Source organism: Hyperolius riggenbachi, chromosome 6 (assembly GCF_040937935.1).
Source record: "Hyperolius riggenbachi isolate aHypRig1 chromosome 6, aHypRig1.pri, whole genome shotgun sequence".
Lineage (NCBI taxonomy): Eukaryota > Metazoa > Chordata > Amphibia > Anura > Hyperoliidae > Hyperolius > Hyperolius riggenbachi.
Window position 1 is genome coordinate 165,360,220 of NC_090651.1, and position 13,196 is coordinate 165,373,415.

At 45.2% G+C, this 13,196-nt stretch overlaps 1 protein-coding gene across 2 annotated transcripts in view; it reads left to right on the plus strand.

The window, feature by feature from the left end:
- LOC137522589 (cytochrome P450 2D6-like) overlaps positions 1 to 13,196 on the plus strand; it is a 131,787-nt gene that overhangs the window by 36,087 nt on the left and 82,504 nt on the right. For both annotated transcript variants that reach the window (XM_068242667.1, XM_068242668.1), the window contains 2 exons: positions 6,984 to 7,157; positions 8,878 to 9,019. In XM_068242667.1, coding sequence (XP_068098768.1) covers positions 6,984 to 7,157; positions 8,878 to 9,019 — 316 coding nt within the window. The remainder of the gene's footprint in view (positions 1 to 6,983; positions 7,158 to 8,877; positions 9,020 to 13,196) is intronic.

The following is a 13,196-nucleotide window of genomic DNA, read 5'->3' on the forward strand; positions in this document are numbered from 1 at the left end:
ATCAAGTTGCTGATGGTGCCTTCACTGCGAATCACAAGGTTGGTCACCTCCTCAAACGGCCGCATGAGCCTGCATGCATTTCGCATCAGTGTCCAGTTGTTGGGCCACAACATCCCCTTCTCCCCAGATTGTGTCCTTCTACTGTAATTGTAGAGCTACTGGGTGACGGCCTGCTTCAGGACGTCCTCTAAGCCTGGGTACTTTAACACAAATCTTTGAATGACTAGATTGAGCACATGTGCCATGCAGGGTACATGTGTCAGCTTTCCCAAATTCAAAGCAGAAAGGAGATTGCTGCCGTTGTCACACACCACGTTGCCGATCTCCAGCTGGTGCGGGGTCAGCCACTGATCCACCTGTTTGTTAAGAGCAGCCAGGAGAGCTGGTCCAGTGTGACTCTCCGCTTTGAGGCAAGACATGTCTAAGATGACGTGACACCGTCGTACCTGGCATGCAGCATAGGCCCTGGGGAGCTGGGTCTGTGTAGCTGGAGAGGAGATCGCAGCACCAGTAAAGTTGAACTGCCACTAGCCAAGGAGGAAGAGGAGGACGACAGCAAAGAGGATGTAGCAGGAGGAGAAGAGGTGGCAGGAGGCCTGCCTACAAGTTGGTCCGCTGTGCAGCTACGTACTCCCTGCTTGCCATCGGTCACCAGGTTGACCCAATGGGCTGTGTAAGTAATGTACCTGCCCTGACCGTGCTTAGCAGACCAGGCATCCGTGCTCAGCACTTCCCAGAGACCACTTGCCTCTCCACTTCACGGTACAGTTTGGGTATTGCCTTTTTAGAGAAATAATTGCGGCCTGGCATCTTCCACTGCGGTGTCCCAATGGCCACAAATTTATGGAAGGCCTCAGAGTCCACCAGCTTGTATGGTAACAGTTCCGCCACGCCAGCTGTCAGACGCCGGGCAAAGGGGAGATTGGCAGAAATTGGCTTCTTCCGCTCAAAGATTTCCTTCACGGACACCTGGCTGCTGTGGGCAGAGAAGCAGGAACCGCTCAAGGGCAGAGGCGGAGTGGAGGAGGGTGGCTGTGAAGGTGCAAGGGAGAAAGCGGCTGAAGATGCTGCACCTGAAGGAGGAAGAGGAGAAGGAGGGTGGCTTTTCTTTTGTGTGCTGCTTTTGCTCAGGTGCTCTTCCCATTGCAGTTTGTGCCTTTTCTCAAGACAAGACAAATAACATTTATATCACGCTTTTCTCCTGGACAGAGCTGCAGCCACTAGGGTGTGCTCTATAGGCAGTAGCTGTGTTAAGGAGACTTGCCCAAGGTCTCCTACTGAATAGGTGCTGGCTTACTGAACAGGCAGAGCCGAGATTCGAACCCTGGTCTCCTGTGTCAGAGGTAGAGCCCTTAACCATTACACCATCCAGCCACCATTCTCCATGTGCCTTCGTAAGGCATTTGTCCCTACGTTAGTGTTGGCCTTTCCACGGCACAATTTTTGGAGGCAGAGACAACAGATGGCATTGCTCCGATCTGAGGCAGACACATGAGAAAATTTCCAAACCGCTGAGCCCCCCTGGGGTGATGGCACTATGGTGGCATCAGCAGCTGACGTTGAAGGGCATGTTGGCTGGCTGTCCATAGGTGGCGATACATGGCGCCGGACACTGCCACCAGCTGTTTCTGACGACGAGCTCCCCCTGCTTCTTTCAGCAACTCGTCTCCTCCTACTCCTCTCTGACTCCCCCTCTGAACTGTCCCCCTGTTCATCTCCTCTATTGGGAACATACGTGGGATCCGTATCATCGTCATCATCATAATCATCCTGCCCAGCTTCGCTTGCCCCAGACACCTCCAAAACTGCACCAACAGCAGGTACTTCATCATCCTCCTCCTCACACATTACATCCATAGTGTCGCCGCCTAACTCAGACATATGAGGTGGTGTAACTTGCTTAGCGCCTTCATCCGGTTATAACAATAATGGCTGTGAATCAGTTAATTCCCCACAAATTAACTCCTGCGAAGTGTCAAATGCAACGGATGTGGTGCGTGTAGTAGCGCTGGTGGCTGCGGAAAATGAGGTGTTCTGTGTTAAATAGTCAACCACATCCTGACAATCTTGGGAGTTGATGGGACGTGCCTTCTTCTGAGCACTGTACTTTGGTCGAGGGTCGCACAAAATCACATCAAGACGACCTCGCACAGACCTGCTGGGTGGCCTTCCTCTGGGTATGCCTCTACCTCTGCCTGTTTTGTCCGTTGTGTCCATATCGGGGGGGGGATAAAGTGAAAGGTATGCACTGACTTGACTAATACAATGTGCAGACACACAGGTGCAGTTAACAGGTATGCACGGAGTGGTATATCACACTGCGTGCACTCACGTAAGTAGGTGGGTGCACTGAACACAACAGGTAGGTATATGCAGTGATGAGGTGGGTGCACTGAACACAACAGGTAGGTATATGCAGTGATGGGTATTACAATGTGCACCTGTCACACAAAGACAGGTAGCGGACAGGCACAGTGACACTGCGTGCGCTCAACTCACGTAGGTAGGTGGGTGCACTGTGAACAGGTAGGTAGGTAGGTATATGCAGTAATGGGCATTACAATGTGCACCTGTCACACACAAACAGATAGCGGACAGGCACAGTGACTCTTCATGCACACACGTGGGTAGGTGGGTGCACTGTGAACAACAGGTAGGTAGGTATATGCAGTGATGATTATTACAATGTGCACCTGTCACACACAGACAGATACCGGACAGGTAGAGTGACTCTGCGTGCACACACGTAGGTAGGTGGGTGCACTGAACACAACAGGTAGGTATATGCAGTGATGAGTATTACAATGTGCACCTGTCACACACAGACATATACTGGACAGGCAGAGTGACTCTGCGTGCACACACTTAGGTAGGTGGGTGCACTGTGAACAACAGGTAGGTATATACAGTGATGGGTATTACAATGTGCACCTGTCACACACAGACAGGTACCGGACAGGCTCAGTGACACTACGTGCGCTCACGTGGGTAGGTGGGTGCACTGTGAACAACAGGTAGGTAGGTATATGCAGTGATGGGTATTACAATGTGCACCTGTCACACAAAGACAGATACCGGACAGGCACAGTGACTCTGCGTGCACACACTTAGGTAGGTGGGTGCACTGTGAACAATAGGTAGGTATATGCAGTGATGGGTATTACAATGTGCACCTGTCACACACAGACAGGTACCGGACAGGCACAGTGACACTGCGTGCACTCACTTAGGTAGGTGGGTGCACTGTGTACAGCAGGTAGGTATATGCAGTGATGAGTATTACAATGTGCACCTGTCACACACACAGGTAGTCACTGAATGTGCTGGGCCTGGCAGTGGCACACACAGTATGAATTATCAAGGCTGTCTATGCAACACAAGTGTCAGTGGGACACACAGGAAAAAAAATTGATCACAAGAACAAGATTAGCTCTCAAAAGAGCTGTTGAGGGGTGCTTTTTTAGCAATAAGAATCAGCAAGGAGCAAGCTAAGAAGCCTACAAGAGCCTAACTAATCTTTCCCTATGAGAAAGTCTGCAGCAGCTTTCCCTTCTCTCACTATTGCAGGCACACGAGTGAGTAAGATGGCCGACGCTACCTGCCTTTTATAAGGCGGGGAGTGGCTCTTGGTGGGAGTGTAGCCTGATTGGCTACAATGTGCCTGCTGACTGTTATGTAGAGGGTCAAAGTTGGCCCTAATGGTGCACTATGGGGGTGAACCGAACTTCCGGAAAAGTTTGCGGTTCTCCATGATCGCGAACCCCGGATGTTCGCCGGGAATTGTTTGGGCCATCTCTAGCCCTCACTTCGCTGGCTACCTATAAAATAAAGGATCCTATTCAAGATCGGCCTACTGACATTTAAATCACCACATAATCTGGGCCCTGGATTCATAATAGAATTGTTAGCAATCCCGGCAATCTCAGATCCACAGGTTCTAATAATCTAGTCATACCCAGAGTCCACCTGAAAACTTTTGGTCCCAGAGCCTTCTGTCATGTCGCTCCTACATTATGGAACTTCTTACCTCAGGAGATCAGGACAGCTCCATCCCTGGAGGTGTTTAAATCCAGACTGAAAATCCACCTGTTTAGTTATACTTCATCCTACGACCAATTACTGAATCTGAGAGAGCCTAAGCAGTTTGAGTCCTATGGGAGAAAAGCGCTATAGAAATATTATTGTTGTAATGTTTTTACATTGCATAGAGGGCACACCCCATTAATACAATTCTTGTATTTTCACTTAAACGCTCGGGTACTGGGATTTTTTTTTATTTAAAGGGAACCCAGGGTGAGAGGGATATGGAGGCCATATTTATTTCCTTGTAAACAATGCTAGTTTCCTGGCAGCCCTGTTGATCTTCTGGCATAAGTAGGTTCTGAGTCAAAACCCTGGAACAAACATATGGCTAATCCAGTAAAACCTGAGTCAGCTGCATAAGAGTACCTGATCTGATGCATGCTTGTTCAGGGCCAATGGCTAAAAGTATTAAGGTGGCAATACATCAGCCTACTTGGTGGCAAATAAACCATCCCATGCGATTATTATAAGCAAATTAGATGAAAATGGGTGCCGCCAAGTGCATGCCCAATTCACGATGCATCCAATTTGTAACCGAGCATGTCAATCGAATATGCTGCAAGATGTTGGGTCAACTTGCTCGATCGGGTGTGCGCGGTAATCACAATCGGTATCGGAAGGCGCAACGAATGCGACAAAACCCCCTGACACTGACCCCATAATGTTTAATGTGCCCCCGGTGCACTATACGTTACCTGTCTATAGCCCCCGCTTGCTCCAGGCTCCCTCCACCATTCATGCAAGCGCCCTATGTGGTTGCCTAGTAGGGTGGCCGCATGTGTGACATCACACACATGCCCACATTACTAGGCAACGACGTGGGGCATGTGTATGGACAGCGGAGGGAGCTTGGAGCAAGTGGCAGACAAGTAACATATAGTGCACAGGGCACCGAGGGGCACATTAAACATTAAGGGATGTAGAATCCGGCCAGATGCGGCATCACAAGGCCCATTCTGGATCGATTTCAGCATGAAATTGATGGGAAATCGGCCTGCAGTATATGGGCAGCCAACAGATCTATCTCTAACCAGATTCCATTAGAGAGAGATTTGTCTCTTGGTCGAATTAGTCCATCATCACCTAATGTATGGCTACCTTTAGACACAATATCAGGAGGCCTACAAGGCAACTGGTATTATTTAAAAGGAAATCAATATGGCAGATTCCTTATCCCTCTCACCTCGGGTTCCCTTTAAACATTATATGAAGGTGGTGATAATGATGATGACAATTATAATGATAATTATTGGCAGCATGGCCAAAAAAGATGAAGAGGGGTATGGTGTCATGCAGTTTCCACCCATAGCTGTGTTTTTTCTTTTTTAGTTGTAGATATATGATCTTGTTTTCAAAACATTTTATTGTGGTACAAACATAGATAAATGTAAAATAAATCACTGTTGGTAAACACATTTTTCAAACTATAATGGGCCCGATTCTATACACTTTTTCTTCTAAGTTTTCTCCTAGGAGATAATTTTCATCCTCTTTTTAAAATAACTTTTCAGCACTCCGCAATTGAAAAAGTAATAAAAAGTTGGTGAAAAAGTACTGTTAAAATTATTCTGAGTATTTTCTTGCTTGCTAGTGGCTTAAAATGCAATTTATTGATAGGATGTGAAACATCACCTAGGAGAAAACGTAGTAGAAAAAGTGAGTAGAATCAGGCCCAACTCTTAGCACTATGTTTGGACATAAGGGCCCATATGCAATTCACTTTTTCTCCTTTTTTTTTGTTGAAAAGTGCTGGAAAGTTATTTAACCACTTGAGGACCACAGTGGAAAACCCCCCTAAAGACCAGGCTAATTTTTGTGAAAATGGCCACTGCAGCTTTAAGGCCAAGCTGCAGAGCCACACAGCACAGCACACAAGTGATTCCCCCCACCTTTTCTCCCCACCAACAGAGCTCTGTTGGTGGGGTCAGATCGCCCCCCGGATGGTTATTTGTTTGTTTATTTTTAACTAAATGTTTGTTTTTTTTAATAAATTTTGCTTCAGCCTTTGACAGCCGATCACTGTCGAGACACAAGAGGGGACAGCCGTGTCACACGGCTGTCCCCAGTACAGTGCTGCTGCTGAAACGCAGCGCTGTACTATGTAATTAGATGGCGGTTTCGCATCTAACAGTCTCCCGAGCGGCAAAGGCGGGGCAGAGCTCCACCCTCTGAGCAGGAGATGCGCATGCAGCCTGCGCGCGATCTCCTGCAAAGTGCAGCCCCGGGACTTGACGCCGATCAGCGTTAGGCGGTCCTGGGGCTGCCGCCGTGGTCACGCCCATCGGCGTTAGGCAGTCCCCAGGAGGTTAAAATCAATGATGAAAAATTATCTTCTAGGAGAAACCTCAGGTGAAAAAGAGAATTGCATATGGCCAAAGGTGTTCATATGGAATCTTGTACAATAGATTTGTCAATATGAGCAAATATGTGCTAATCTGAACAGTACAACGGAAAAGGTTAAAGAGAGGTGGGATCTAGGGATTAATGGACAAGACTCAACTTTACTGAATGTTGAACTGAAGGCATACATACAAGGCATTCTGGGTACCTGTTGATCATGCCAGTCAGGCTGTACTAACTTAAACCTAAGATATAGTGGTGTAGCTGTTAATCTGTTAACCTTAAAGCTTATATGCTCTTGGCCAAGTCCCATCAATACATTTCTTGTGAAAGTCCAATATAGCAAATGTCTGTTATCCGTACATTTATTTCATTAACAAGTACATAGCAGTGACAAGAAACAACAGGAGAGCTGACCCTCTCCTTACAAACTTATATGATTCCATGTAGCAAAATTTTCTGTACTCTAGGTTGCTGCTAACTTGATAACAGTGCACTGCCACATGTTGTATTTAATAAATTAAATATAATAAAATCTTAACTTTTCTCCCCTTTTTTAGCTTTTAAATGACGTTCCTTGGCTCACAAAAATTAACTGGCTAGTTGATTATGTTCTTCATACGGAGCACGATTTATTTGCTTTCTTAAGGGAAATGATATCTGATCATAAGAAAACCTGGAACCCTGATGAAACTCGGGACTTTATTGATGCTTATCTACTGGAAATGGAAAAAGTAAGGCACCTGTTTCCTTGCAAATAAATTCATTACTAAAGGTTTGTTAATTCCAAATTCAAGAAATGATGCTAGGCAAAGCAAATACAAGCAATGCAATAATCTGCAAATCATTGCAAACTTACACTTACACAGTGTGTGTGTGTGTGTGTGTGTGTGTGTGTGTGTGTGTGTGTGTGTGTGTGTGTGTGTGTGTGTGTGTGTGTGTGTGTGTGTGTGTGTGTGTGTGTGTGTGTGTGTGTGTGTGTGTGTGTGTGTGTGTGTGTGTGTATGTATGTATATATATATATATATTATACTGCGCGGTGGTAGGCGGGCGGGTGCGAACGCGCACTGACTGGCGGTGGTGGCGGGATATACAGTATGTATGTATTATATGTATGCAATACATGGGGAATATAGTTTTTCTGGGTGGGGGTGGGGATGGTTGAGCATTTTCCTGTAGCCAGGAATAGAGGAGCAGGCCACGTGAAGGGGAGGGGAAGGCTAAGGAGGAGGCAGAGGCTCTTTTGTCCAGCGCCATTTGCAGACTGTTGCTACATGTGGCTGGACGTGTGAGAGGGAGCTCTCACTGTGTATCACTGTCAAAAATACTAATCCTAAAGCTTTTATAAAAGCTATTATTAGGAGAAGGAGCGGTGTTAGTAGCAAAGTGGATAGGTAGGCTGGTGGTGGTGGAAAAAAACTGTTCTTTTTTTCCCCAATCTTTTTCCTTGCTGAGGCCCATAGATTCTCATTGTGTGTGCTGTTATACTGCGTGACTAGTGCAAGGCAATCGTACTGTCACTCCTGCCCAGCGCAGATATACGCCTCTGCAGATATACGCCTCTGCAGATATACGCTGTCAGCTGTCACCTCTGATACCAGATTTGATCAAAATTGCTACAAATATGCAACAGCAGATTTCGCATTAACTTTTTTTTTAAAATTAAGTATGGACACAGTCCCTGCCTATCTCATTTGTTAACTAGGGACTACCTGTATTTCGCTAGTATTTGGCTACACCCACATTATGTCATGGGCACACCTACTTTTTCACCGCTGTGCGCTTTGCATGTCGCCTTATTCGGTAGGGGGTACATTTGCTTAGAGATGACCCACAAGGGGTTACACGTGCTGAAAAGGTTGAGAACCACTGCCCTAAACCATGATACTGCACAGTCTTGCTTTGAGGATCTCATGCAATCAGTCTTCAGAGGAAAGTGAAAGAGAAGCACAACTTGCAACTGGCCAAAAATTTGGTGTGCCATGTAATCAGTTTTGAGCAGTTACATCCATTCAAATCAGCAAAATTACAAGGGTACACACATTTTTGCAAAGCCATTTTTACATTTGATTTAATTTCATACAACTAAGTATTGCCTCTATACAAATATTTGTCCAGAATACATCACTGTACACAAATATCCCTAGGAAATGAAAGGCATTCCACTGCTGTCTTTTTTGTTGACAGTAGTGTAAATTATTATGCAGGGACTTCCCAAACTTTTTCATATGAATGTACAAATATCAGCATCAGTGAGGGTAGAATCCAGTGAACCATATAGCAAGCTATGTAGAATAAAACAAAACTATGCACAACAGAACATCCATCCAGATACTCAATTTGTTAAAAAACAACATTATGACAATCACTTATCATACTTGTGCTGTAAGTTTACCAGGCTTATAAAATCTGAATAAGCATATAATCATTTTTCCATATTCCATTTATTCCTAGGTAAAAGGAGATCCGAACACCAGTTTGAATGACTCAAACCTTTTGTTCACAACATATGACTTGTTTGCAGCTGGATCAGAAACCACAAGTACCACCTTGAGGTGGGCTTTATTGTTCATGCTCCTGTACCCAGATATCCAGTGTAAGTATTTTTACTGCATTTACATATAATGCTTGGGGAAAAGATGGGGACCCATCAGTGTGGGCCAGAAAGGAACAGACAGAGTAGCAAACTAATAAAGTTATAGTCCAACCCTATAAAAATGAAAAATGACCAATACAACATGGCAGCTGTACTCTAGGCTCAGGTTTATTAGTACTAGTCAATGAGAAACACAGCAAAGACCAACAAAAACCAAAAATTAGTTTAGGTTAGCAAGGTAAAATTATATTGCTCTCCCGTAACATAAAATTAACCATGTCCAACTTAAAATATTATGTATTCACCATTAACCTGGTATTTCTCCACCCCCAGCGGGCAACTCTACTTTTTTTTTTTTCAAAAAGTTTTATTTATTTTTCCCCATAAAGACAACAAACAACAAAAAACAACATGGTATTTTCCAGTGAATATGCAAGACATCTGAAACAAACATGGAAAATATTTATGACTGATAACACAAAGTAGTGCCCCATATTTGCATCATATCCCAGTAACAGGAAAATACCTCCTACCCACTACCCTTCCTCCCACCCCAACCACTTTCTGTCTATGTAGGGGAAACCCTACTTTGATTAAATCCTAAAAAACAAAACGAAAAAACAGTAAAATATTGTTCTGTTAATTTCTATGCAGCACTTTATTGGCCTTGGCCATTCCTCCCCCAGTCTACTGTACAATCACTGAAGACATAAGTGAGCATCCTCAGTAACTAGACAGTTGTTTAGAAGCCACCAGAGCTTATTTAGATTTCCCACCACCAGTAGTGTATCCCAGCCACATCATCATGCCATCATCATTCATAACTAAAGGCAGGGCCAATGGGATTACATTAGTCAGGCTTTGAAGCTTGAAGTGGATAGTGGAACACAGAGGCCCTAATTCAATTGACTTTTTCTTCTAAATTTTCTCCCAGGTGATATTTTCATACTTTAATAATTGTAAACACAAAAGAGGTTTGGATCAGCACCCATCAAATAGAGAGAAGCGTGTGCCCAAGCTTATAGCATTCCACACCACTGGAGCCGTTGATTCAGTAAATTCACATGGAGCAGGCACCAACGATGAAAATAATCGTCTCTTTATTAATCAATCAGTTTAAAAGCAGCAGTATAACAACGACAGACCGCTGTTTCGAGCCATCATGCTCTTTATCAAGTTGCCAAGACTGCAATATTGTACAGTATAGTAAAATGCTGTTTAATAGGAACCCAAGGTGCGAGACCTGTGGAAGCTGTCTTATTTATTTCCTTTTAAACAAAACCAGTTGCCTGGCAGTCCTCCTGATCTTTCTGGTCAGTAGGGTCTGGCCAGGGGTGGGCAAACTACGTCCTGCACGGCCATTTCACCTGGCCTGCCAATGCAGGGCTGGATTTTGTGCCCCCCAGGAGGGGAATAGCGAGATCTGTTGCCTGCCCATACAACAGCAGACCTATTCCCAAGAGATTTTAGCATGATGTGTATTTTGAGGGGTAATGCTGCCACAATATGTGTATTTTTTGTGGTAACTCTCCCACAATGTGTATTTTGTGGGGGAACGCCACCACAATATGTGTATTTTGGGGTAACGCTGCCACAATATGTGTATTTTATATGATAATGCTGCCACAGTATGTGTATTTTGTGGAAAACATTGCCACATTATGTGTATTTTGGAGGAAACCATTCTGCATTATGTGTATTTTGTGGAAATAATGCTGCCATATTATGTGAATTTCGGGACATATGTAGGGATGTCCCGAACGGTTCGCCCCATAATGCTCTATGAGGGTTAACTTTGACCCTCTACATCAAGGCTTTTCAACCTGTGGTACACGTACCACTGGTGGTACTTTGCTGTTGGCCAGGTGGTACACACCAGGTTTGCCTGCCACTTTATTGCCCGCATGCCACTTGTCCTGGTCCTGTCCTGCCTCCACAAAGTTTGGCTCCTCCTCCCTCGCTCCTTGCTGTGCTGCTCTGCAGCATACTTCACGCCTCAGATCAGTGGGGAAGAGACAGCCAGGCAAATAGTGCACAGTAACGGCGCAGATACAGAAAGGGACATCACTGCTCACTTCCTGTATTTGAAGTATACGCGCCACCACCATGCACCGTTTGCCTGACTGTCACTTCTCTGCAGCTGGCTTACCAATGATCTAAAGTGTGAACTATTCTGCAGGGCAGCACAGCAAGGCGTGAGCAAGGTGGGAGCCCAACTTTGTGGTAAGTCACTGCCTAGCTCTCAGCTCTCTGATGGTGAGACTAGGCTACCTATAATTATGCGCGGGGGGCGCGAGCACTGTAATAACAGTGCAGGAGATTTGGGCGCAGCCGGCGCCATCATAGGTCGAAATAGGAGTTACGGCTATAGCGGCGCGCAGTCAGTAACTTCGGCACCATCAGAAGACAGTGCTGAAGTTGCTTTTAAAACACTGCAATTCAGCTTCCAGTAATAAATAGCCGTATACCCAGGGCCGGATTACCGACCAGGCAACAAAAGCAGTCGCTTGGGGCCCCATTCAGAGTCAAAGGGGCCCCATCAGCACATAAACCAGACCTCACCATCCTGTCAGCGGTGGCTGGATGGTATAATGGTTAAAGGGACTCTGAGCAGTGCAGTAACTATGGAAAGATGCATATCATTTTAAAGCTCTCTTTCTCCTCTTTCCAATGATATATAAACCGCCACCTCATGCCTTTTTAGTTTTCACTATTTTCAAAATCGCAGCTGCGGTAATTTCGATCGCAAAAATGGCAAAAACTAAAAGGCGTAGGGTGGCAGTTTATCTATCATTGGAAAGAGGAGAAAGAGAGCTTCAAAATGATATGCATCTTTCCATAGTTACATTGTATTACACAGGATGACTTTTCTCCAAAGTTGTCAGCTCGATTCAGCACAATGCAATGAAATATATGGAACCCAAGGGGATATAATTACAAACATCATGCTGGTAGGTGTGAGGATATAATTAATTAGTTGTGGGTATGCTTAAAGGATACCCAAACTGACATGTGACATGAGCTAGACATGTGTATGTACAGTGCCTAGCAAACACTTCCTGTCTGAGTCAGGACTGAGCCGGCCACTTGCATACCTGATATTTAACTCTTTTAGGCAGAGAAAGAAAAAAAGGAACACAGCATAGTTATTTGTGTGCTAGGCACTATACATACACATGTCTATCTCATCATGTCACATGTCAGTTCGGGTATCCTTTAAAGGCATACCCACAGGCACTGCTTGGAGTCCCTTTAAGGGCTCTGCCTCTGACACAGGAGACCAGGGTTCGAATCTCTGCTCTGCCTGTTCAGTAAGCCAGCACCTATTCAGTAGGAGACCTTAGGCAAGTCTCTCTAACACTGCTACTGCCTATAGGGCGCGTCCTAGTGGCTGCAGCTCTGGCGCTTTGAGTCTGCCAGGAGAAAAGCGCGATATAAATGTTGGTTGTCTTGTCAAATAATGCAGTGCGCTGCTGGTTGTCTTTAGAGCCATGCTCTCCTACTAGGTCCCCCTCCTGCTACTGTGCGCTCTGCCTCTGCCCACTCCTCCCTCCCTTCCCACAGAGAACCACAGCTGCAGCAAGAATGATAGCAGCAGATGGCAAACGCTCACTCACCTATCCATGATCCAAGCGATAGAGATCCCGTCATCTGAAACCCATTTGTCTCTTCTACAGTGCAGCCGCTCGCTCTGAACTTCCTGATTCTCAGATCAGACAGGAAGTAGGAAGTAGTAATAGCAGTAATAACAGAGCGGCAGCACTCTAGAGCAGTGTTTCTCAACATTTTATAAGTGTGTACCCCTTTTAAAACCCTGGACTCATCGAGTACCCCCTAGCATAGTAAACATGATCACAAGTACCCTTTGACAAATATATATTTAATCGTAGTACATGATAATTGGTTCTAAACAACGTGCAAGCATTTATTATTGCTTTTAATTAGCTAAAATACTAATTTGGTGTTGTTTAAATAAGAATTATAATTTTTTAAATCTCTAAATTTGTTATTCTTGGTTAAGTATATCAAGCCCGAGTACCCCCTGGACCCATCAGAAGTACCCCCTGGGGTACGCGTACCGCATGTTGAGAACCTAGGCTCTAGAGGAGACAGATGGGCTCTGGATGACGGGACCTCTATTGCTTGGATCACAATAGGTGAATGTGAGTCATCTGGT